At 44.1% G+C, this 26,639-nt stretch overlaps 1 protein-coding gene across 7 annotated transcripts in view; it reads left to right on the forward strand.

Moving 5' to 3' along the window:
• LOC126295422 (uncharacterized) overlaps positions 1 to 26,639 on the forward strand; it is a 179,271-nt gene that overhangs the window by 59,320 nt on the left and 93,312 nt on the right. For 4 of the 7 annotated variants that reach the window (XM_049987903.1, XM_049987900.1, XM_049987905.1 and 1 more), the window contains exon 2: positions 13,891 to 14,206. The exons of 1 other annotated variant lie outside the window; for it this stretch is intronic. In XM_049987903.1, coding sequence (XP_049843860.1) covers positions 14,035 to 14,206 — 172 coding nt within the window. In that variant the 5' untranslated portion in view covers positions 13,891 to 14,034. Of the gene's footprint in view, positions 1 to 9,693; positions 9,802 to 13,890; positions 14,207 to 26,639 lie in introns of those variants that run through there. 2 more of the 7 variants (XM_049987902.1, XM_049987906.1) reach the window with 1 other exon arrangement.

The raw sequence follows: 26,639 nt of genomic DNA on the forward strand, positions 1-26,639 counted from the left end.
CGAATGATGGAAAAACAATAAAAACAATAACAGAGTCATTCTTATTATTTATCTCACTGGAAATCGTGAGCATCATTGTACAAGAAACAAACAGGGAAGCAAACGGGTAATTTCTTTGTGGAATGCTGCTCATTTTTCGAACAAAACGACATGGAGAGATACAAATGCAACTAAAGTGTACACTATATTAGCAATTCTAATAGGAGCTGGTCGAACTCGTGGACATTGCACAAATGCTTCCGATCTGTGGGAAGGTGATGTTGCCTTTTGGCAACCATTCTTTTCTGCTGCCATGTCAAAAAACCGATTTTTGTCTATACTGAAATTCTTGAGATTTGTCAACAGCACACAAGAGCACAGAGAATTGAAGAAACCAAGGACAAGCTACAAGCCATCAGTGTAGTGTTCGGCAAATTACAAAAACTTGGGCAAGAACTTCTGTTCTTATGAATACGTGACTATTGATGAACAATAAGCAACGTACTGAGGAAACTGCCCTTTTAGGGTTTCTATGAAGAGCAAGCCTGGCAAGTATGGCATTAAAATTTGGGTTTGTACTGATGTGAAGACATCTTACTTATTACGGATCCAAATTTACACAGGAATTTACAGGGAAGTGAATCAAGGGCAGAGAGTTGTTTTGGATCTGATGGAACCATTTCTGAATAACGGTCATGGTGTAACAACTGATAATTTTTTCAACAGGAAGAGAGATGTTCACTCTTCAATGTTTGGTTTCACAGATGACTTGACCCTAGTTTCCTATGTTCCAAAGAATGGAAAGGCAGTAATACTACTCTCTACTCAGCATAATGAGAACAAGTGAGTGGTGAAGAAAGTGAATACAAACCCGAAATCATACTGCATTACAACAAAACCAAAGGTGCTGTAGATAATGGGGACAAAATGACAAGAGAATACAGTTGAATTAGAGGAACAAGGCAGTGGCCACTAAGAATCTTCATGGAAATGATAGATATTGCAGCACTGAATGCATATATTCTGTACAGTCAGATTTCCTGAATGGCAGAAGAATAACCGAAGCCGAGATAAACTCTTCACGACTAAACTGGCATTTGAACCAAGCAAAGGCAACATGGAAGAAAGTGCCGATAATATCAATGGTCTTCTGGTATTGCAATTCCTACAGCAGTGATCCAGACCCAGTGTTCCAAGCTACCAACGCCACAACGATGTCAAGATTGCAAGAGAAGCAAAGATCGTAAATCAAGATTCTGTTGTGTAACGTGCAAGAAACTTGTTTGTAATATACACAGCGAAGAAACTGTTACTGTGAAGTGCATGCAGTGCAAAAATGTACTTGACTGAAAAGTTTAAAAAATTCTTGTGTTATTTTACTGCAATGACTGTTGAGGTACATAATTATTAGTTTTCTGTTTATTCAGTACTGAATTTAGTGAAAGATACAAAAAATTGTGTACTTTGTATCTGTGGTCTGATTAAATACTTCTAATAACCGGAAAAGCTGTTTTTCAATACTAAATAAGCCCATTTAATGCGAATAGCGAAATCTGAGAACAAATATTACAATAAAACACAAAGCTCTTTTGGGGTAGTGCAGATACCCTGCTTGGTAAAATAGAGGTGTGAAAAAGCTTGGTAACAGGAGGGTTAACTGCGCCTTTGGTTGCTACTTGCGACTTAACAGAATTCGGAGTTGAATCGGCGTGTGTCGCAAAGAGGTGGTCCACAGGAATAAGTACGAAATTCGGCCAACAGATGGCACTGACGGTGAATGTTAAAGGCTACTTGGGACTCCTACTTTTTTTTTCTCATCAGTCTACTGACTGGTTTGATGCGGCCCGCCACGAATTCCTTTCCTGTGCTAACCTCTTCATCTCAGAGTAGCGCTTGCAACTTACGTCCTCAATTATTTGCTTGACGTATTCCAATCTCTGTCTTCCTCTACAGTTTTTGCCCTCTACAGCTCCCTCTAGTACCATGTAAGTCATTCCCCCATGTCTTAGCAGATGTCCTATCATCCTGTCCCTTCTCCTTATCAGTGTTTTCCACATATTCCTTTTCTCTCCGATTCTGCATAGAGCCACCTCATTCCTTACCTTATCAATCCACCTAATTTTCAACATTCGTCTATAGCACCACATCTCAAATGCTTTGATTCTCTTCTGTTCCGGTTTTCCCGCAGTCCATGTTTCACTACCATACAATGCTGTACTCCAGACGTACAGCCTCAGAAATTTCTTACTCAAATTAAGGCCAGTATTTGATATTAGTAGACTTCTCTTGGCCAGAAATGCCTTTCTTGCCATAGCGAGTCTGCTTTTGATGTCCTCCTTGGTCCGTCCGTCATTGGTTATTGTACTGCCTAGGTAGCAGAATTCCTTAACTTCATTGACTTCGTGACCATCAATCCTGATGTTTCTCGCTGTTCTCATTTCTACTACTTCTCATTACCTTCGTCTTTTTCCTATTTACTCTCAAACCATACTGTGTACTCATTAGACTGTTCATTCCGTTCAGCAGATCATTTAATTCTTCTTCACTTTCACTCAGGATAGCAATGTCATCAGCGAATCGTATCATTGATATCCTTTCACTTTGTATTTTAATTCCACTCCTGAACCTTTCTTCTATTTCCATCATTGCTTTGTTCTTGATCGTCCAATCTTGTTATTCCCTCTTGGTTGTTGTACATATTGTATGTGACCCGTCTTTCCCTATAGCTTACTCCTACTTTTTTCAGAATCTCGAACAGCTTACACTATTTTATATTGTCGAACACTTTTTCCAGGTCGACAAATCCTATGAACGTGTCTTGATTTTTCTTTAGCCTTGCTTCCATTATTAGCCGTAACGTCGGAATTGCCTCTCTCGTGCCTTTACTTTTCCTAAAGCCAAACTGATAGGCACCTAGCACATTATCAATTTTCTTTTCCATTCTTCTGTATATTATTCTTGTAAGCAGCTTCGATGCAGGAGCTGTTAAGCTGATTGTGCGATAATTTTCGTTCGCCGGCTGCTGGTGGCCGAGTGGTTCTGGCGCTATAGTCTGGAACCGCAGGACCGCTTCGGTCGCAGGTTCGAATACTGCCTTGGGCATGGATGTGTCTGATGTCCTTAGGTTAGTTAGGTTTAAGTAGTTCTAAGTTCTAGGGGACTTACGACCTCAGCAGTTGAGTCCCATAGTGCTCAGAGCCATTTTTGATAATTCTCGCACTTGTCAGCTCTTGCCTTCTTTGGAATTGTGTGGATGATGCTTTTCCGAAAGTCAGATGGTATGTCGCCAGACTCATATATTCTACACACCATCGTGAGTAGTCGTTTTGTTGCCACTTCCCCTAATGATTTTAGAAATTCTGATGGAATCTTATCTATCCCTTCTCCCTTATTTGACCGTAAGTCCTTCAAAGCTCTTTTAAATTCCGATTCTAATACTGAATCCCCAATCTCTTCTAAATCGACTCCTGTTTCTTCTTCTCACATCAGACAAATCTTCACCCTCATAGAGGCTTTCAATGTATTCTTTCCACCTATCTGTTCTCTGCATTTATCAGTGGAATTCCCGTTGCACTCTTAATGTTACCACCGTTGCTTTTAATGTCACTAAAGACTGTTTTGACTTTCCTGTATGCTGAGTCTGTCCTTCCGACAATCATATCTTTTTCGATGTCTTCACATTTTTCCTGCAGCCATTTCGTCTTAGCTTCCCTGCACTTCCTATTTATTTCATTCCTCAGCGATTTGTATTTCTGTATTCCTGATTTTCCCGGAACATGTTTGTACTTCCTCCTGTCATCAATCAACTGAAGTATTTCTTCTGTTACCCATGGTTTCTTCGCAGCTACCTTCTTTGTACCTTTGTTTTCCTTCCCAACTTCTGTGATGGCCCTTTTTAGAGATGTACATTCCTCTTCAACTGTGCTGCCTACTGTACTATTCCTTATTGCTGTATCTATAGCGTTAGAGAAATTCAAACGTATCTCGTCATTCCTTAGAACTTCTGTATCCCACTTCTTTGCGTATTGATTCTTCCTGACTAATGTCTTGAACTTTAGCCTACTCTTCATCACTACTATATTGTGATCTGAGTCTATATCTGCTCCTGGGTACGCCTTACAATGCAGTATCTGATTTCGGAATCTGTCTGACCATGATGTAATCTAATTCCAAGTATACCTCCTCTTCTTGTGATTCTTGAACAGGGTATTCGCTATTACTAGCTGAAACTTGTTACAGAACTCAATTAGTCTTTCTCCTCTTTCATTCCTTGTCCCAAGCCCATATTCTCCTGTAACCTTTTCTTCTGCTCCTTCCCCTACAACTGCATTCCAGTCGCCCATGACTATTAGATTTTCGTCCCCCTTTACATACTGCATTACCCTTTCAATATCCTCATATACTTTATGTTTCTTCATCTTCAGCTTGCGACGTCGGCGTGTATACCTGAACTATCGTTGTTGGTGTTGGTCTGTTGTTGATTCTGATTAGAACAACCCGGTCACTGAACTGTTCACAGTAACACACCCTCTGCCCTACCTTCCTATTCATAACAAATCCTACACCTGTTATACCATTTTCTGCTGATGTTGATATTACCCGATACTCATCTGACCAGAAATCCTTGTCTTCCTTCCACTTCACTTCACTGACCCCTACTATATCTAGATTGAGCCTTTGCATTTCCCTTTTCAGATTTTCTAGTTTCCCTACCACGTTCAAGCTTCTGACATTCCACACCCCGACTCGTACAACATTATCCTTTCGTTGATTATTCAACCTTTTTCTAATGGTAACCTCCCCCTTAGCAGTCCCCTCCCGGAGATTCGAATGGGGGACAATTCCGGAATCTTTTGCCAATGGAGAGATGATCATAACACTTCTCAACTGCAGGCCACATGTCCTGTGGATACACGTTACGTGTCTTTAATGCAGTGGTTTCCATTGCCTTCTGCATCCTCATGTCGTTGACCATTGCTGATTCTTGCGCCTTTAGGGGCAATTCCCCACCCCTAGGACAAGAAAGTGCCCTGAACCTCTATCCGCTCCTCTGCCCTCTTTGACAAAGCCGTAGGCAGAATGAGGCTGACTTCTTATGCCGGAAGTCTTCGGCCGCCAATGCTGATTATTTATCAAAATTTAGGCAGTGGCTGGGATCGAACCTGGGACCGAAGACGTTTTGATTATTAATCAAAGACGCTACCCCTAGACCACGGGTGACTAAATCACAGCCAGATTCTGAAAAGTCGTTATTGTGATATCTGTGACTTCCAAACACTGTGATTTATAACATGCGCGATTCCTTGATCACCACTAGCTAAAATTGCTACAGGTGCTGATGCAGAAGCATGTTAGATGTGTCTTTTGCTTTTATGAATCGAATTGTGCAGTAACGTTTGGGTGTAAATTTCGCGCCGAATTACGCTAAAGAAACTCCACACAGGCCTAGGATTTTCGCTCAGCACGAGAACGTTGTTAAGGCGGGTTGTTCATTGCGACATGACAAATCACCGTGTCATCGGCGTGTTGATAGTTTGTGTGGAACAGGTTAGGGAGAGCTTTGCTCGCAGTCCACAAAAATCAATGCGACGTCCGTTTCGCGAAACTGGCATTCCACAAAAGACTGGTGAATACTGTGTAGACGTTTACACTTGAAACCGTATAGATTCACAATGGCACAGCAAATTAGTGATGCAGATAAGATTGCTCGCTGTGAATTCTGTGCGTAAATGTTGCATAGGATAGAGCGCATGAGACATTTTTGAACAGAGTAGTCTTCAACGATGAGGCAAAATTTTATACCAGCGGCATGATGCACGCCCACAACCCAGTGCAGTGGAAATCCACATGCTACCCTGGAACACATTTAATACAGCCCCAAAGTTAATGTGTTTTTGTGCCCTTAGCAAACTGAAATGCACAGTCCGTTCTTCATCATCACTGTTATTGTGTACCTGGAAATGCTATATTATACCTTGCTTCCATCGTTTGCAGATAGGTGACGACAACAGTAAGTAACAGCTTGGACCTCGGTCAACATAACCTCAGTCAATTTGTGTCTGCATCATGAAGTTGTTCGTCATTGAAAATGTCAGTTTACGAGCCTAAATCTCATCATTCGCGGGAGGTGCTGGTGTTTTGTTTCAATATGAAGAAAACAGCAGCTGAGTCTAATCAAATGCTCTCAAGTACGTATAGTAAGGACGCAATTAGTGAAAGAACGTGTCGTGAGTGGTTCAGCGCTCAGGAACGGTGATTTTAACATAGTAGACCGGTATAATAATGGACGAGAGAATGTTTTCGAAGATGCAGAATTGGAGAGATTGCTGAGTGAAGACTCGCGTCAAACTCGTGAAGAATTGGCACGAATAGTGGGAGTGAGACAGCAGCAAGCCATTTCAAAACGTGTCAAGCCTATGGGCACGATTCAGAAAAAAGGAACTTGGGTCCCGTGTTAGCCGAAACCAAGAGACATTGAATGGCGTTTGTGTGTTTGTGAAGGCAAAAACGGAAGGGATTTCTGCATCGCATTGTGACCGGGGACGAAAAATGGGTTCATTATGATAATCCTAAACGCAAATCATCATGGGGATACCCCGGCCATGCTTCCACGTCGACGACCGAACCGAATATTCAGGACTCCGAGATCGTGCTCTGCATTTGGTGGGACCTCTTGGCGTCGTGTACTATGAGGTGTTAAAACCGAGTGAAACAATCACAGGTGCTCGTTATCGAACGCAATTAATGCTGTTTGAGCAGAGCATTAAAAAACAAACGGCCGCAATACAGCGAGAGGCATGATAAAGTGATTTTGTGGCACGAGAACGCTCGACCCCACGTTGCTAAAGAGGTCAAAACGCACTTGGAAACGTTGAAAATGAAAGTCCTGCCCCACCCGCCGTATTATCCAGACATTGCTCCCTCTATTCCCTGTTTAGATCAGTGGCACATGGCCTGACTGACCAACACTAAGGATCTCGTGAAGAAGTCACAAATTGGATCGATTCAAAAGATGAACAATTCGACGCAGGATACGTACACTGCCCGAAAGATGGGAGAAAGTAGTGGCCAGTGATGGAAAATACTTTGAATGATACATCTGTAACCAACATGTTTTCTTGAAGCCTCAAGTGTTGGGTGAAAACGGCAGAAGCAAAGTTGTACACCTTTTAGAAAACTTTATAATTCCACGAACTGATGAAGGTGGCCGAGATGGGACGGTTTATTACCGACAGAACGGTGTATCACCTCGTTCCCTTACGGAAGTTCGCAGGGCCGCCTCGCTCCCCAGACTTGACACCACTGGTTTTCCTTTCTCTGCGGTTTCAGACCGTCTGTATGTTACTCCCCTATGCAAACAAGTTAGCCGACATGAAAAATCTAATCTATGCTGCCATTTCACAAGTTAAGCCCGATTTGCTGCAACAAGTTTGGGAAGAAATTGAGTACTGCTGATTCGTTTGCCGCGTCATAAATGGCAGTCCATTACAATCAAAATGACACTCGACACTTTTAAGTTAAAGTTAAACTTGAAGTTGTTTGCTACAAACTGACACCTGCGCGGAGGGCGCACATTTCACGTATTGTTAATACTACAGTACTGACCATTAAAATTGCTACACCACGAAGATGACGTGCTACAGACACGAAGTTTAACCAACAGGAAGAAGATGCTGTGATATGCACATGATTAGCTTTTCAGAGCATTCACACAAGGTTGGCGTCGGTGGCGACACCTACAACGTGCTGACATGAGGGAAATTTTCAACCGATTTCTCATACACAAACAGCAGTTGACCTGCGTTGCCTGGTGAAACGTTGTTGCGATGCCTCGTGTAAGGAGGAGAAATGTGTACCATCACGTTTTTAACTTTGATAAAGGTCGGATTGTAGCCTATCGCGATTGCAGTTTATTGTATCGAGACATTGCTGCTCGCGTTGGCCTATATCCATTGACTGTTAGCAGAATATGGAATCGGTGGGTTCAGGAGTGTAATACGGAACTCCGTGCCGGATCCCTACGACCTCTTATCAATAGCAATTGAGACGACATGCATGTTATCCGCATGGCTGTAACGGATCGCGCAGCCACATCTCGATCCCTGAGTCAACAGATGGGAGTGTTTGCAAGACAACAACCATCTGCACGAACAGTTCGACGACGTTTGCAGCAGCACGGACTATCAGCTCGGAGACTGAAGCTGCGGTTACCCTTGACGCTGTATCACAAAAGGAGCGCCTGCGATGGTGTACTCGACGACGAACCTGGGTGCACAAATAGCAAAACGTCGGATGAATCCAGGTTCTGTTTACAGCATTGTGATGGTCGCATCCGTATTTGGCGACATCGCGGTGAACACATATTGGAAGCATGTATTCGTCATCGCCATACTGGCGTATCACCCGGCGTGATGGTATGGGCTGCCATTGGTTACACATCTCGGTCCCCTCTTGTTCGCATTGACGCCACTTTGAAGAGTGGACGTTACATTTCAGATGTAGCCCTACCCTTCATCTGATACCGGCGAAAACCAACATTTCAGAGGATACTGCACGACCACATGGTTCAGGTCCTGTACGGGCCTTTCTGGATACAGAAAATGTTCGACTGCTGCCCTGACCAGCACATTCTGCAGATCTCTCACCAAGTGAAAACGTCTGGTCAATGGTGGCCGAGCAACTGGCTCATCACAATACGCCAGTCACTACTCTTGATGAACTATGGTATCGTGTTGAAGCTGCACGGGCAGCTGCGCCTGTACACGCCATCCGAGCTCTGTTTGACTCAATGCCCAGGCGTATCAAGGCAGTTACTACGGCCAGAGGTGGTTGTTCTGGGTACTGATTTCTCACGACCTATGCACCCAAACTGCATGAAAATGTAATCACATGTCAGTTGTAGTATAATATATTTGTCCATCGAATACCCGTTTATCATCTGCAGCCAGTAGTGTATTCAGCGTCTGAGGGCGCACATTTCACGTATTGTTGTTAATGAACAGCTGACGTGGACCTCTAAGCTCGCAGTACTCACGTCGAATATGACTGTATATACATAGCTTCAGAATTCGTGTACTTTTCTTCATTTTGATCCCTCAGTTATCCTTTTGCAGTAAACAAATTAGCGAGTGCCGCGCGGTCTGAGGTGCCTTGTCACAGACTCAGGATGGACGAGTAACCATCTGGCGGCAGCCCAACCAAGCGCTGGAAGAAGAAAATAGCATGCAAGCTACATTGGAACATGGATGGGGCTCTGTTATGGTTTAGGGTTGTATGTCGGCCCAAGGAGTGGGTGAGCTCCTCTTCATTGACGAAATAGTGGATAAAAATGTGTACCAGCAGATTCTAAGGAACAATTTGAAGAAGAGTGTAGAAATTTTTTGGATTGGAAGCTGTTTGTCCCAAAACTACTGTGAAGGCAAGTCTATGTTATTTGACATAAATGTGAAATTATGTGTATATTGTCACATTGAATGAAGCAAAATCTTCAATTTATTGTTCCGTGAATATCATTTTATCTGTTGGATTAACAAACGTAACACGTTCAATTGTTTCTGTTATTTCTCTGAGTAAATACAAAACTATTGTTTGTTCCAAAACTTATGAAAGTTACTGTATGTTTCTAGCATTTCTGAACTTGTGTTCCGTTTTAGATGATTTGACTCTTCATTCTCTTCGTTGTAACATAGTTCACAACCGTCTATTTGTTCCCAGAATGAGATTTTCACTCTGCAGCGGAGTGTGCGCTGATATGAAACTTCCTGGCAGATTAAAACTGTGTGCCCGACCGAGACTCGAACTCGGGACCTTTGCCTTTCGCGGGTAAGTGCTCTACCAACTGAGCTACCGAAGCACGACTCACGCCCGGTACTCACAGCTTTACTTCTTCCAGTATCCGTCTCCTACCTTCCAAACTTTACAGAAGCTCTTCTGCGAAACATGCAGAACTAGCACTCCTGAAAGAAAGGATACTGTGGAGACATGGCTTAGCCACAGCCTGGGGGATGTTTCCAGAATGAGATTTTCACTCTGCAGCGGAGTGTGCGCTGATATGAAACTTCCTGTCAGATTCAAACTGTGTGCCCGACCGAGACTCGAACTCGGGACCTTTGCCTTTCGCGGGCAAGTGCTCTACCAACTGAGCTACCGAAGCACGACTCACGCCCGGTACTCACAGCTTTAATTCTGCCAGTATCCTTTCTTTCAGGAGTGCTAGTTCTGCATGTTTCGCAGAAGAGCTTCTGTAAAGTTTGGAAGGTAGGAGATGGATACTGGCAGAAGTAAAGCTGTGAGTACCGGGCGTGAGTCGTGCTTCGGTAGCTCAGTTGGTAGAGCACTTGCCCGCGAAAGGCAAAGCTCCCGAGTTCGAGTCTCGGTCGGGCACACAGTTTTAATCTGCCAGGAAGTTTCGTCTATTTGTTGTTTACATTTATGTGAGGCGTCTATGTGGTACCTCGCGTAGTCTCACTATTCATCACACTTGTATCATTTAGCTACAAAATAGCAGGTCAGCAACTGGAAGCAGTTAATTCCATAAATTATCTGAGAGTACGCATTAGGAGTGATTTAAAATGGAATGATCATATAAAGTTGATCGTCAGTAAAGCGGATGCCAGACTGAGATTCATTGGAAGACTCCTAAGGAAATGCAATCCGACAACAAAGGAAGTAGGTTACAGTATGCTTGTTCGCCCACTGCTTGAATACTGCTCAGCAGTGTGGGATCCGCACCAGGTAGGGTTGATAGAAGAGATAGAGAAGATCCAACGGAGAGCAGCGCGCTTCGTTACAGGATCATTTAGTAATTGCGAAAGCATTACGGAGATGACAGATAAACTCCAGTGGAAGACTCTGCAGGAGAGATGCTCTGTAGTTCAGTATGGGATTTTGTTGAAGTTTCGAGAACATACCTTGACCGAGGAGTCAGGTAGTATATTGCTCCCTCCTACGTATATCTCGCGAAGAGACTGTGAGGATAAAATCAGAGAGATTAGAGCCCACACCGAAGCATACCGCAATCCTTCTTTCCACGTACAATACGAGACTGGAATAGAAGGGAGAACCGATAGAGGTACTCAGGGTACCCTCCGCCACACACCCCGTTCAGGTGGCTTGCAGAGTATGGATGTAGATGTAGATATGATGGTGGTCTGAAGAGTTCTCGGAACAGAGTAGGAAAAAAGTACTTGCATCATTTAAACATTTTTATTTTTGAATGTAGTCTCCTTGTAGATTATTGAACTTAGTCCACCGGTGTTCCAGTACATTGATCCCATCTCGGAAATGAGTTTTCTCCAGCCATCAGTTCATTGTTTGAAGTGAATCTTCGTCCACCAACAAAATTTTCCAGTTTTTGGAAGAGATGGGAGTCTGACGGAGACATATCATGTGATTAAGGCTGGTGTGGCAACAGTTCATACCTTAGTTGGTGTAATTTTGCCGTGTCACTTAGAGTTGAGGCGTGGCGTTCCGCCCAGTTTGAAGGATTGCGCGCCCCCGAGGAGAGCTTCTCACGGTGCAAACAGTCATCTTCTATTCTGTGTTACGACCACTTGTGTGCTGCTGCGTGAAGAAGTGAACTTGACGATACAAAATGCTCAAACGTAACGTGTTGTTATTTCTATGAGGGACAAGTACGAGATTGTTAATAGGTTAGAAGAAGGTGAATCTGCAACCACTTTATCCAATGAGTGCAAGGTGGGGAAGTCGACAATTACGGATATAAAAAAACAAAAGACGAACATAGCAAATTTTATAGCTATGCTCGTTTCTACTGATGGATTAACAAACCGTAAAACTATGAAGCTTGCCACTAACACAGATCTAGATGATGCTGTTTACAAGTGGTTTACACGAAAGAGATTGGAAGGAGAACCTGTCTGAGGTCCCATTCTGTGCGAGAAGGCAATGCAGTTCAACGAAATACTTGGAGGCCCTTCAAACTTTAAAGCAAGCACGGGCCGGTTAAAACGCTTCAAGTCAAGACACGGCATTCGTTAGCTTACAATACAGGGAGGAAAAACTGTCGGCTGATTCTTCAGCAGCTGATTCTTTCACAGTCAAACTAAGAGACGTATGAAGAGAAAAAGATTATGCTCTCGAAAAGTTTACAATTCTGACGAAACTGGACTTACCTGGAAAGCTCTACCGAGAAAAACTCTCGTTTCACGTCATGAGTTAGCACCTGGTCCTAAAACAAGCAAGGACCGTATTGCAGCTGTGGCTTGTGCTATTGCTGCTGCCTGTGTTCATCATTGGTAAAAGTAAAAAACCGCGTTGTTTCAAGCACGTTAATATGTCAGCCTTGCCTGTTGTGTACACCTCACAAAAGTGCCTGGATGGATAGCACGATTTTTATGAAGTGGTTTCTGGACGTTTCCGTACCCTCTGTAAAAGCTCATCAGCTAAAGAATGGAAAGAGGGAGAAAACACTACTTCCCCTTGATAATGCACCAGCTCATCCGTCACGTGATATTTTAAACGAAAAAGACGAGTTCATAAAAGTAAAATTTCTTCCACCTAACGTAACCTCCTTATTACGGCCCTTCGATGAAGGCGTTATTGAGACTTTCAAACGATATTACAGGAAAGAGTTTTTGCGTAAGTTATTGTTAGAAAGAGAAGATGATGGAGAAGAAAGTCTCTTAAGAAATCATAAGAATATTGACTTGAAAGGCGCGTCCTACACGATCAGCGCAGCATGGAATAGTGTAAAGGAAGAGAATTTGAAGAAAGCCTGGAATAAAATTTTGGACACAGAAGTAAATTCAAAAGGTATGATTGAAAATAACGAATAGAATGATATGTGCGAAATTCTTGGTGTGTTAAAGAAGACGTACATGAATGGATGAATATCGATGATGCAGATCCAGGACACCAAATCATGCAGGACAGCGAGATTGTAAACATCGTCACTGATAAAGATGACGCCGCCAGCATCTCATCAATCAGTGCTCCAGAAAGTGAAGATGAAAGTATACCAACAGCTTCTGAGGCGTTCACCTGTTTAGATACTGCCTTGCGATGGTTTGAAGCCCAAGATGAAAGGGACCAGTTTCAGATATGTGTAATGAAAAAAGCACGTGACTTAGCTGCTCGCAAGCGTGTAGGCTTGCTTAGACAGACCAAAATAAAGGATTTTTTAACGTTAATTTTGTATACTGTGTGTATTGTTCATGCAAAAGGCGTATGTAATATGTATATATTTTTGTTTAATAAACTGTGCCACATACTATATATTCCTACTGAAGTTACCTTTGTATGTTACTTTGTAATACTGAAAGAGATTCCCGTTTTTATGAATAAATTTACTGTACAGTACTTCTTTTTGGCAAATAAACATGTACAGTTCGATTATCCGAACAAACCAGTTTTCCGAACACCCATATCCCCCAATTACTTCGGATAATCGATGCTCTACTTTAAAGATTTGTATTGCCCATGGGTTATTTCGGCACTCTTGTTGAGTTAGGAAAACTTGGGAATCAAGTGTGCCAGTTGGGGCTTAAATGGAATTCTCCCCTGTTACTAATAAGTTGTGAAAAGTGCATATCGCCTCATTTCTTCGGGACTGAGAAGTATTCGCGTTCGTAGTACTCGAAAACATGCACATGAAAGTCCTAAAATGTTTTCATACGCATTTCGTTCTCGAGAAGACCGAAAGTTAAACGTCCGATTTTGCATTGCTTGACCTCTGGAACGGTAGGGCTTCCTTACATATTTGTTTGGACCAGAAGCCTGTATTACTGTATGTTTTCCTACCATAGCGCGAATGCAGTTTAGAAAACCCTATCTATTTTCAAAACTATTTGCGGTTTCTTCCTTTGAAGACATCTCAAATTATAGGAAACAAAATTATATCTGAAATGTATCCCTTTGAAGATACATACTACATTATGATATTTATTTTAGGTACGAGAAGATGCCAGAGAGAAGAATGAGTGAGAGGCAAATTCTCTTCCACAAAACACACTCAGTGATATGGAAGGAACAAAAAGTGGTGTGAAAAATTAAGAGTCAAATACGGACGATATTCCGAGCAGAGCAGTAGAAGCCATGCAGAAGCCTGTTGATGAATATCAGGTGTTTGCCGATTATGTAGCATTAGAACTACGTTCGTTATCACAACCATCGAGTAAAAAAAAATTAAAAAGGATGATACAAGAGGCGATACTGCAAGTTTCCGCAGAAGATGAAGATGCAAGTGCTTCCCGGATACCTCCAAAAGGTAATTACTTCGTAAATTTTCTGCTTAAGCGAATTGTTTGGTTTACATTTTTATTTATACACTGTGGCCAAAAGTATCCGGACACCCCACCTCCAAAAAAACGTTTTTCAAATTAGGTGCATTGTGGCGCCACCTACTACCACCTAATCGACATCAGCGACCTCAGTTGTCATTAGACATCTTGAGAGAGCAGAATACGGCGCTCCGCGTAACTCACAGACTTCAAACGTGATCAACCCCCCTGCGGGTCCGAGGGTTAGAATAGGCCCGAGGTATTCCTGCCTGTCGTAAGAGGCGACTAAAAGGAGCCCCTCCCCCTCAAGGGGGTAGTTAACGCCTGCGTCCGGAGACGGACGGTTTCACAACCTATAATTGCGTTCATTTTGGTTTTTCACTTCTTCTGGTTTCTTCCTTCCTTTGGTTGGTTCCTTTCTTTGTTCTTCTCCATCTCACTGTCTTACTTACTCTTCTCCTTGCCTTCTTCTCCTTCTCTGGTCTCCGCTTTGGCGTTTGAGACAGTCTGTCCTTTCCCTCTCTCCTTTCTTTTTCCTCTTTTTCCTTCCTCCCTGTGCGTGCCTGAAGGCCGACCCACGCGTTCACACGCGTAGCCGGTGACGGGGTAACGTGTAATTCCCTGACCTGGGTAGACAAGTAAGGCACGCACGTACCCCCTGGTAAAGACCAGGCCCAGGGAGGGGTGATTGCCTGAGCTGACACCTTCCGACCATGCCGATTGGTCCATCCGTCCGTTTCTCGGGAGGTGTGAACAATCACCTAAGGCGGGAGAGCCCTCTGAGAGGGTTCCCACAAGGAAGGAGCGCGCCATCGGAGACGCTGGCAATCATGGGGGATTCCTCCGCAACAGATTTCTCTTCTTATTCTCTCTCGACTTCTGCCCACAAACGGAAACTTGACCAGCCATCAGTGACAAAAGTACTACCGCCTGCCCCCACAGTTCCTCGTAGTCCTCGATCTGAGACCGGAAAGGATCTTTCCTCTGTCAACCCTTTCGTTATCCAGAAGGGCGTAGATGCCATAGCCGGATCTGTCAAGTCTTGTACCAGGTTGCGTAATGGTACCTTGTTACTAAAAACTGAGAGCGCCTTTCAGGCACAAAAACTGCTTTGGGCCACACTCCTGTACACATTCCCTGTCCGGATGGAGGCTCACCGCACTTTGAATTCGTCTCGTGGAGTGGTGTATACTAGATCACTTGACGGATTGACTGACGAGGAGATTCAGTCTTTCCTCACTGAGCAGGGCGTGACGGCTGTCCATAGGGTCATGAAAAAGGTCAACAATGACCTTGTACCGACCTGGACACTTTTCTTGACCTTTGACAGTGTTCAGCTGCCGTCACGCATCAAGGCGGGCTACGAGGTTTTCTCTGTTCGCCCCTATGTCCCGACACCTACGCGCTGCTACCAGTGTCAGCGTTTCAATCACACTCGCCATTCTTGTTCCAATGCGGCTACATGTGTGACGTGTGGCAGGGATGCCCATGAGGGTGACTGTCCACCTCCGTCTCCTCGTTATGTAAACTGTCACGGCGACCATGCAGTGTCCTCCCGCGACTGTTCCGTCTACAAGAAAGAACGCTGTATCCAAGAAATTCGGCTCAAAGAGAAAGTCTCCACCTCGGCTGCTCGCAAGCTATTCGCTAGTAGGAAGCCCACGTTGCTCCCAGCGGGGAAGTACAGTACTGACCTCGCCTCTCCTCGGACTACCAGGGAGGTGGCGACGCAGACATGCGATCTGACCTTCAGCACTACGGTCCTCCGTTCGGCCAGTGCTAAGATCGCCCGGTCGACGTCTCCTCTTCCTCCCGTCGCCCCTCCGACACAAGCACCTTTATCAGCTTCTGCCAGGACGAAGACCCAGAAGTCAGAAGCACGGGCCTTCAAGAAAGAACCGCCTCGTGCAGACCTTCTATGTACCTCGAACCCTCAGCCATCGACCAATCCTTCCACAAAACGACCTTCCAAGAAGGCACATAGGAAGCACAGTTCTCCTTCCCCACCACGGCGCATTTCTCCTCCTGCGCCCCCCAGCGGTTGCCGCCCCAGGCCGTCACCCGTTTCGACTGGCCGCACCGCTGGTAGCCGAACATCTGGCCGTTCTCCAGTGGAGACAGCTCCCCCTCCTGGCCATCTTCACAAGATGGCCGATGAACCTCTAGAACAAATAGACGATGACTGTCCGCCTCCTGCTAGTGGCGGCAGTGCTCGCTCGAAACCGGGCCCTCAGCGGCCTTCTCGATGACCCCTTCTTGCATCTTCTTCCTCTCACGATGGCACTTATTCACTGGAATATTTGCAGCATTCGCTCCAACCGAGAGGACTTGAAATTGCTGCTTCGCTTGCACCGTCCGCTCGTCGTAGCCCTCCAGGAAACGAAGCTACGCCCATGCGATCAAATTGCCTTGGCACACTACACCTCTGTGCGTTTTGACCTACCCCCTGTGGCAGGTATTCCGGCTCATGGAGGGGTTATGTTGCTGGTCCGGGATGATATCTACTATGATCCCATCACATTGCACACCGCCCTGCAGGCAGTTGCCGTCCGCATTACTCTCCCCACTTTTACATTTTCCATTTGTACCGTTTACACTCCATCGTCGTCTGCCGTTACCAGGGCGGGCATGCTGCAAATTATTGCTCAGCTCCCTGCACCATTTTTGTTAACTAGAGACTTTAATGCTCAGCATCCCCTTTGGGGCTCTCCAGCATCCTGTCCGAGGGGCTCCCTGTTAGCAGACGTTTTCAACCAGCTCAATCTAGTCTGAAAGGAAAGTAGGGGCGCCAGTATTAAGGCAGACACCTCTCACACCTATTCCCATTTAGACCTCTCTGTATGTACTATCCAACTTGCACGCCGGTTTGAGTGGTATGCGCTTTCTGTGTGTTATCCATCTCCTGCATCATACCCCCTCTCCGTGCTCAACTACTTGGAACATCTCCAAAGCAGACTGGGGGCTCTTCTCTTCCAGGGCGACCTTTCAGGATCAAACCTTCACAAGCTGCGATAGTCAGGCCGCACACCTCATGGAAGTCATTCTCACTGCTGCTGAATATTCCATCCCTCACACTACTTCTTCTCCACACTGCGTACCGGACCCCTGGTGGACCGCAGCATGTAGACACGCCTTACGTGCTCGTCGACGTGCTTTACGCACCTTTAAACGCCACCCTACAGTGGCGAATTGTATCAATTATATACGATTACGTGCGCAGTTTCATCGTGTTTTTAAAGAAAGCAAGAAAGCCAGCTGGGCTGCTTTCACAAGCACCTTCAACAGTTTTACTCCTTCTTCTGTTGTCTGGGGTAGCCTGCGCCGGCTATTTGCCACTAAGGTCCACTCACCAGTTTCTGGCTTGACGGTCACGAATGACGTCCTTCTGGCCCCTGAGGATGTCTCCAATGCCTTCGGCCGCTTTTTCGCAGAGGTTTCGAGCTCCACTCATTACCCCCCTGCCTTCCTCCCCCGAAAACAGGCAGAGGAGGCTCGGCCACCTAATTTCCACTCCTCGAATTGTGAAAACTACAATGCCCCATTCACCATGCGGGAACTCGAAAATGCACTTGCCCGGTCACGTTCCTCCGCTCCGGGGCCTGATTCTATTCATATTCAGATGCTGAAGAACCTTTCTCCTGCGGGTAAAGGTTTCCTTCTTTGTACTTACAATCGCATCTGGATTGAGGGACATGTTCCCGCATGCTGGCTCGAATCTATTGTTGTACCGATTCCTAAGCCGGGGAAGGACAAGCACTTGCTTTCCAGTTATCGACCCATCTCGCTTACCAGCTGTGTCTGTAAGGTGATGGAGCGAATGGTTAACTCTCGTTTGGTTTGGCTGCTCGAATCTCGACGCCTACTTACCAATGTACAATGTGGATTTCGTAGGCGCCGCTCTGCTGTTGACCATCTGGTTACCTTGTAGACCTTCATTATGAATAACTTCTTGCGGAAGCGCCCGACCACGGCTGTGTTCTTTGATTTGGAGGGCGGGCATTCTTCGCACCATGCATACATGGGGCTTTCGCGGTCGCCTCCCTCTTTTTATTCGTTCCTTTTTAATGGATCGACAGTTCAGGGTACGTGGGGGTTCTGTCCTGTCAGAAACCTTTCGCCAGGAGAATGGGGTGCCACAGGGCTCCGTTTTGAGCGTCGCTCTCTTCGCCATAGCGATCAATCGAATAATGGATTGCCTCCCAGATGATGTATCAGGCTCCCTTTTCGTTTTTCTTCCGAGAAAACAGTCTGTATTAACTTCTGGTGCTACAAAGAGTTTCTCCCACCGTCCTTACAACTCGGCCCCGTTGCTCTCCCATTCGTGGAGGCAACAAAATTTTTAGGTCTTACATTTGACAGGAAACTTAGTTGGTCTCCACATGTGTCATATTTGGCTGCCTGTTGTACCCGTTCTCTAAATGTCCTCCGTGTTCTCAGTGGCACGTCGTGGGGAGCGGATCGAACCGTCTTACTTTGCCTATATCGGTCGATCATCTGCTCCGAGCTGGATTATGGGTGCTTTGTATACTCCTCTGCACGGCCGTCCATCTTACGCCGCCTCAACTCCATACAACATCGGGGTTTACGGCTTGCGATCGGAGCGCTTTATACTAGTCCCATCGAGAGTCTTCATGCTGGAGTCGGTGAATTGCCACTCACCTACCGGCGCGATATACTGCTTTGTCGTTACGCCTGTCGGCTACTGTCAATGCCCGACCACCCATCCTATCGTTCCTTTTTTGACGACTCTCTCGACCGTCAATACGGGTTGTATGTCTCTGCCCTGCTACCCCCTGGAGTTCGCTTTCGTCGCCTCCTCCAACTCCTTGATTTTGCACTCCCTGCAACCTTTAGAGTGGGCGAGAGCCACACGCCACCTTGGCTCCAGGCTCAGGTTCGCGTTCACCTTGACCTACGCTCGCTCCCAAAGGAGGTTACCCCCGGTTCAGTATACCACTCCCGTTTTGTCGAACTTCGTTTGAAGTTCATTAATATGACTGTCATTTATAAAGATGGCTCTAAGACCAACGACGGGGTCGGGTGTTCTTTTATTGTCGGGGCATAAAGTTTCAAATACCGGCTACATGGTCATTGTTCGGTCTTCACAGCTGAGCTCTTTGCCCTCTACCAGGCTGTTCTTTACGTCTGCCGCCACCGACATTCTGCTTATGTCATCTGCTCCGATTCTCTGAGCGCCATCCAGAGCCTCAATGATCCGTATCCAGTTCACCCTTTCGTGCACCGGATCCAACGCTCTCTTCAGCAGCTGGTGGATGACGGGTCTCCAGTTAGCTTTATGTGGGTTCCTGGCCATGTCGGTATCCCTGGGAACGAAGCTGAAGATGTCAAGGCTGCGGTCCTCCAGCCTCGGACGGCTTCTTGTTGTGTCCCTTCATCAGATTGTAGCACGGTCATTTGTCAGCGCATTTTATCGCTGTGGCATGCCGATTGGGCTGCACTTACGGACAACAAGCTTCGGGCCTTGAAACCTCTTCCCGCAGCTTGGACGTCCTTCTCACGTCCTTCTCGGCGGGAGGAGGGCGTTTTGGCCCGGCTACGAATTGGACACTGCCAGTTCAGCGTCGGCACCGTTCTGTCCATGTGGGCAATTGCTGATGGTCCGCCACATTTTAACGTCCTGTCTAGATTTTACTACGTGCGTCTTGATCTCGGCCTGCCATGTACTCTGGATGCCATTTTAGCGGATGACCCAGGAGCTGCTGCTCGCGTTCTTCGTTTTATCAACTTGACACACCTGTCTTAAGGACGTTTCATTATGATGTAGTTTTTTAATCCTATGCCTGTTAATACGTCTTTTATATTGTTGACCCTTTTAGTTGCTGTTTTAACCTTGTGCCTCACAGTACATTCCTAAATTAGTCAGGGCGCTAATGACCATTGTAGTTGTGCGCCCTAAAACCACAAAAAAAAGTGATCAAATCATTAGGTGTCACTTTTGTCATATGTCTGTACGCGAGATTTCCACACTCCTAAACATCCCCAGATCCACTCTTTCCGATGTGATAGTGAAGCGGAAACGTGAATGGACTCGTACAGCACAGAAGCGTACAGGCCGACCTCGTCTGTTGACTGACAGAGACCGCCGATAGTTGAAGAGGGTCGTAATGTGTAAGAGGCAGACATCTATCCAGATCATCACACAGGAATTCGAAACTGCATGAGGATCCAGTGCAAGTACTATGACAGTTAAGCGGTAGGTGAGAATACTTGGATTTCATGGTCGAGCGGCTGCTCATAAGCCACACATCACGCCGGTAAATGCCAAACGACGCCTCGCTAGGTGTAAGGAGCGTAAACATTGGACGTTTGAACAGTGGAAAAACGTTGTGTGGAGTGACGAATCACGGTACACAATGTGGTGATCCGATGGCAGGGTGTGGGTATGGCAAATGCCCGGTGAACGTCATCTGCCAGCGTGTGTAGCGGCAACAGTAAAATTCGGAGGCAGTGGTGTTATGGTGTGGTCGTGTTTTTGACGGAGGGGCTCGCACCCTTTGTTGTTTTGCGTGACACTATCACAGCACAGGCCTACACTGATGTTTTAGGCACCGCCTTGCTTCCCACTGATGAAGAGCAATTCGGGGATGGCTATTGCTGCTTTCAACACGATCGGGCACCTGTTCATAATACAGAGCCTGTGACGAAGTGGTTACACGACAGTAACACCCCTGTAATGGACTGGACTGCACAGAGTCCTGACCTGAATGCTATAGAACTCCTTTGGGATGTTTCGGAACGCCGACTTCGTGCCAGGCCTCCCTGACCGACATCGATACCTCTCCTCAGTTCAGCATTTCGTGAAGAATGGGCTGCCATTCCCCGAGAAACCTTCCAGTACCTGACTGGGCGTATGCCTGCGAGAGTGGAAGCTGTCATCAAGGTTAAGGATTGGCGAACGCCATGAACTTATAAGTCATTTTCAGCCAGGTCTCTGGATACTTTTATTCACATAGTGTAGGTATCGGACTTCAAGGCATGTAGCACAAAAACCGTTAAAGAAAAAAGGATGTCTCTTGGTTAGATCTTTAATGCGCTGTAGCACAGAAACTTCATATTTGCGCAATAAGCAAGAATAAATGCGAAATCCACCAAAAAACGGCACGATAGCTTCGCAAACTGTGAAATCGAGATTGGCCTGTGCGAAGTGCTTTGTTACACAATCTGAGGACAGCGCACGTAATCTAGTTAGCTAATCCAGCCAGCACGGGCAGACCGATCTACTCAGCCAGTGGCAAGGTGACTGTTTCTTCGCGTGCAGTACAGGAATAGAGCTACGGCCTTACAAATATTTTTTATGTCAGAAATATTGGCTGTTGTTATTTTTTTTCGTCATAGATTTGGTTAGGATGGGATGTAAGACGACATTTAAATGAAAAAAATTACATGGGAGGAATATTTTTTGCAAGGAATATGTAGCTCTTTTATTCCGACTACGTCGTGGTTTCCATATCGCGATATCCTAGGGTGTGACACGGCTTGGACGTAAGAACAGAACTTAATCTTCGAACACTAAAGGCAGTGACTTTTTTACGAAACCACACAATTTATAGTTCGTGCATTAGTAATTACAGTTATATGGTCTTTAATGGTACGTCATATACAAAAATAAGTACAGAATGCCCTGTTTTACACCCTGTGTTGACAAATGTATTGCTCAAATTATTGGCGGGAACCTCGAATTGGTACCAACCGCAATCGTAAAGTTTTGGGAGGTTTAGTAATCTAGGGTCAAAACTGCTGAGACTGAGAGTGAAGCTGTGGTTTTTATATTCTGCTTGTTACAAATATCTGATTGTTCTAAGAATACGTTGCGAATTGCACGAGTGTGGTTAAGCTGTATCTTCCGAATATCTGTTTCCGTATGATCAGGCAGGGACACGAGAGCACAGCTTGAGTTGGCAGAAAAAACCTGGTCGTGGTGACAGGCTGATTTTTAGCGTAGCCAGAAGTCTAGCGTGTGCTGGAATGCAAAAGTATGGTTGTGAGCTTTGGTGACAGACTGATCTGTAACATAGCCAGAAGTCGAGTTTATGTTCAGAGGTGGCTATTTATTGTTAGTGGGCGGAACCTACCAATCTGAAAGCTGAAAACATTGTTGTGGTGACAAAAGTTATAGCTAGCTCGCGGCACAGCAGTGAAATATATAACCTTGTGTCGTGAGCAAGCTGGTATTTTCGCCAATATGTCGAGATTTCCGATAGTGTGGATAGGCAGGAAAGTAGGCGCACAAATTCATTTTATGTATTTTTTTCTATCGTTTCCGTCTGCTATGGACCACGAACATTTTTCTCTCTTCCCTGATTGTATTTTCCTCTTTTGCCAGTTGATTTTCATTTGGCTGACTGTGCTTCTATGGACCTGCTCTGCATAGGATCTTGATGTTGTGAATCCTGCTTGATATCGCCCAATTCTTGATCTAAGACTGATTCAGGTCTGTTTAACAACATTCTGGAAAAGAAAGATGTTGTACGTCGTTGGTATAAAAGAGATTCCTGATCGCTCTTATCGTCTTTTTTATGAAGTGGGTGAATAGTTGATACGGTCCAATCTGGAGGTAGAGTTTCAGTTTCACAAATCTTCATTATGATATCATGGAGATGTTTTATTGTGTCGTGATCTGTTTATTTCCACATTTCAGCCAATATGCGATCCTCACCTCCAGATTTGTTATTTTTCAAGCCTTGTATAGTTTTCATGATTTCATCTAATGTTTGAGGGGGACTATCTGCAGGAGGAATAGTAGGATAGAAATCAAGCTTTTCATTGGATTTTCAGCATTCAGCAGCGGTGAAAAGTAATTTCCAAAAGCTGCAGCACACGATTTGTCATTCAAATTTAGTTTTCCATCTAGTCCTCGTATATGTAGAGAAGTAGGTTTAAACTTCGATAGTTGTGATGTAGAGGCTATATAAAATTCCAGACTGTGATGACTTCTAAAATTTCCTTCTATTTCATCTATTTGGTTTTTGTTGAATAGTCTCTTAGTTGATATTAATACTTTTGATGTACCTTTCGTAACCTTCAAGTAGTTTTAGTGATTTTTGAAGGTTTTCTTGTAATTCCATTTCATCCGAGCCTGTCTTCGCTTTTCAATTGCTTCATTACAGTCTTCGTTCCACCACGGGTGTTTATATTTTTTATTTGTCAGTATAATTTCAGTGGCTGATTGTACCTTGGCTTCTGTAGTTCTGTTCCAGTCTGTTTTATTTGGTTTGCTGTGTAGAGTTTCTGTAAATTTATTGTTGACATCTTTGAGTTTACTTATATCAAATTTTGGAGGTCTTGAAATATTGGAAAGGTTCTTTCGGCTATCTTGGATGATATTCATTTTTACCAGAGACAAGTAATGATCAGAATTAACGTTGGCATTCCTCAAAACTGTAACATTGAAAATTTCCGTGGTGGATTTCTTAGAGACAGCTACATGGTCCACCTGGAACTCTCCAAACATTGCGTTAGGGTGTGTCCAAGTTTTGGCGTTTCGAGGAAGGCGCTGGAAGGCTGTGGATTTTAAAAGAATATCACAGTTCTTACAAATATCAATTCGTCGCTCACCATTTTTATTTGTTCTTTTATGTGCAGGGTAGTCACCAGTTCTTTTTTCTTTCTCTTACAACCTTCAGCAGACATCTTCTCTCACCAAGCCTTTCAACTACTCTTTCTTTACTCACTCTTTCCATACAGCTTATTCTCTCCATTCTCCTTCACATCCACATCTCAAATCCTTCTAACCTTTTTTCATCCTCTCGTCTCAGCGTCCATGTTTCTGCCCCATTTAGTGCCACACTCCAGACAAGACATTTACCAAGCCTTTTCCTTAGACCTATATCTAATTAGCCACATATGTCTCCTCTTTCTGTTGAATGCCTCCTTCGCTGTGGCAGTTGGAGTTTTCACGTCCTGGTGACATCTCAAGTCTTCAGTTATTGTTCTTCCAAGATATATAAATGAACTTACTTGGCTAATGGTAGATTCTCCTATTTTAATATTGGACAGTCTGAGTCTTGTACTGATGACCATACTCTTTGGTTTTGCTGTGTTTATTTGTATCCCATATTCCACACAAGCTTCATTCAGATCTTTCAACATGTTATTCACTGTCCACTAACTTTCTGCCACTAATGTCATGTCATCAGGAAACCTATACATTCTATTCTCTTTCCACCAATACATATTCCTCTTTTCCCATCTAAGCCTTTCGCAATAATCTCTCCAAGATATGCGTTGAACAACAGTGGAGAAAGGCAACAACTTTGTCTAACGGAGAGTAGCGAAAGTCTGAACATTTTTTCGCTCTTGCCATAAATTGTTCTTATGTACAAAACAACAAAATTCCACAAAAACAATTCTTCCTTTTTTTCAGAGAACTTATGCAAATAATAATAATAATAATTATTATTATTATTATTATTATTATTATTATTATTATTATTATTATTATTATTATCGTTATTATTATTTACTGCGGCTGAAGTTGTACAGATATAAATATGTTGATGAGCATAACTGTTATAAGCAGATGCTGTTAATTTCGCACACTCATATTTATCTGAATTTAAAAATTTGCGAACGCCCAGAATGTATATCTACGAGCCGCCACTGGTGCCATCCCACATTTCGCGGTTTACGTAGCTGAATACATGTTCCGTCGAGCACATCGCCCGAAAGAAATATCACTGGTTTGTTAAAGCGGGTAAACTTTACCGGCCCGGGGGAAGTATGATGCATTAACTCTTTCGAAGAATGTTGCAAGCACAACTGGCAACTACAATTCCGGCACTTTGTTTCCTCATCAAAGGTATGTTACCGTGGAAGCAAAGAAAAGTTGCCATTACGTCACAAACTTTAATCCATCGTTTGCCATCATGGTGATTCATGAAGATGTGCAAATGTTTTAATATGCTATTCTACAAGTAAAACTAAAGAAAAAAAGCTCATATAAACGTAGGTCCGTGTAGTTGCGGAGTTACGGCCAAGATTTTGCCTGAAATTTAGCAACTTCGCAGATATGAAGTCATCGCAAAACTGTACGATTTCCATTTATTTTGTCATTGGTATGGTGAATGTAATAAAACACGTCCGAGATGTCTATCTGCAGCAGTTTTCAGAACATCCAGAGAAGCAAAGAAGTAATTTCGCAATTTTTTTTAATTTATTAACTACTTGGCCTAGTTTGTTATTCAAAACCCAGACAATTGCGCAGGGTTTTCAGCATAAGTTCTAGGGCTACGTTGAACAGCATCACATATCCTCATCATCGTGTTCGTGTATCGAATGCTCGTAGTCATTATGATCGCTAGATAGAGCACCTGTCTCCCGTAACATTCGAAATACTCCTCTAACGGTTCGTGCATTCGAAATCCTCCGAGTTGGATGACGTACGCGATATTCGTTAACTGCAGCCATAGCATTGTCATCTCATTTGCCATGAACAAACACCGTATGGGGCGTATTCCTTTGTAGTAAACCGTAAAGGCATCACTATTTCATAAGTAATCTTCAAATTGCAACAGTTACTACGTGGTTTCACTTAAATACACTATTATTATTTTGTTCCACTGAACAATACAGGACACTAACTCATTTCAAGGTTAGGAAACGACTGAAACAACTCACTAATAGTTGCCGACATAGAGTGGAAATATCTCTGGAGTGAGATTTCAGAAGCGCAGAATTGATTTTGTGTTGTCAACATACGTTGCCACAATGGTCACTTGATCTCGGGACGCCGTAGATTTGTCCGACATTTGTCCTATAAATTTTGAATGTTGTCATATCGCTAGTAAAGACAGATTCCTTTCGCAGGTGCTGTTGACTTAGTATAGACGTTTGCAGGCACCATAGCAGTTTACGTCTGATATTTGAAATAAATTGGGCTCTTAGCTTTGAAGAGCAAAATGAACGAGCATGACGTCACAGAATCTTCACATCCGCATGTATTTACAATGTCTTTCATGTCACATTTTGTCAAGTCATTTAACACAGTACTGAACGGCAAAATTGGGGTTTTGAGTCATCATCACTAATATACATAAAATATTATAGTATCAGAACTGAGGAGCTAACAACGACAAAATTTGTCAATGGCCGAAGCAAACTTTATATCCTATGTTCTTGATCAATTAGGTTTGGTAAATTACTGAGAAGTGAGACAACGTTTCAAAACATCGACAGTTATTTGATAGGAAAAATATGTACATTCATACACATCAAAGAAAGCTTCAAACGAATTAATGAAGCCTGTTAAACTTATATTATGTTTTTTCTTACGTAATGAATAATGTCATAAACAATTGTATTTTACTCCTTCATTAAAGCTGACTTTTTTGCTTGAAATGTCATATGGTAGAATTTGCTTCGTCTACTTATGTTCGTACACATATGCATTGTGGGCGCCAA

The sequence above is a fragment of the Schistocerca gregaria genome, chromosome 11 (genome assembly GCF_023897955.1).
Source record: "Schistocerca gregaria isolate iqSchGreg1 chromosome 11, iqSchGreg1.2, whole genome shotgun sequence".
In the NCBI taxonomy this organism is placed as follows: Eukaryota; Metazoa; Arthropoda; class Insecta; order Orthoptera; family Acrididae; genus Schistocerca; species Schistocerca gregaria.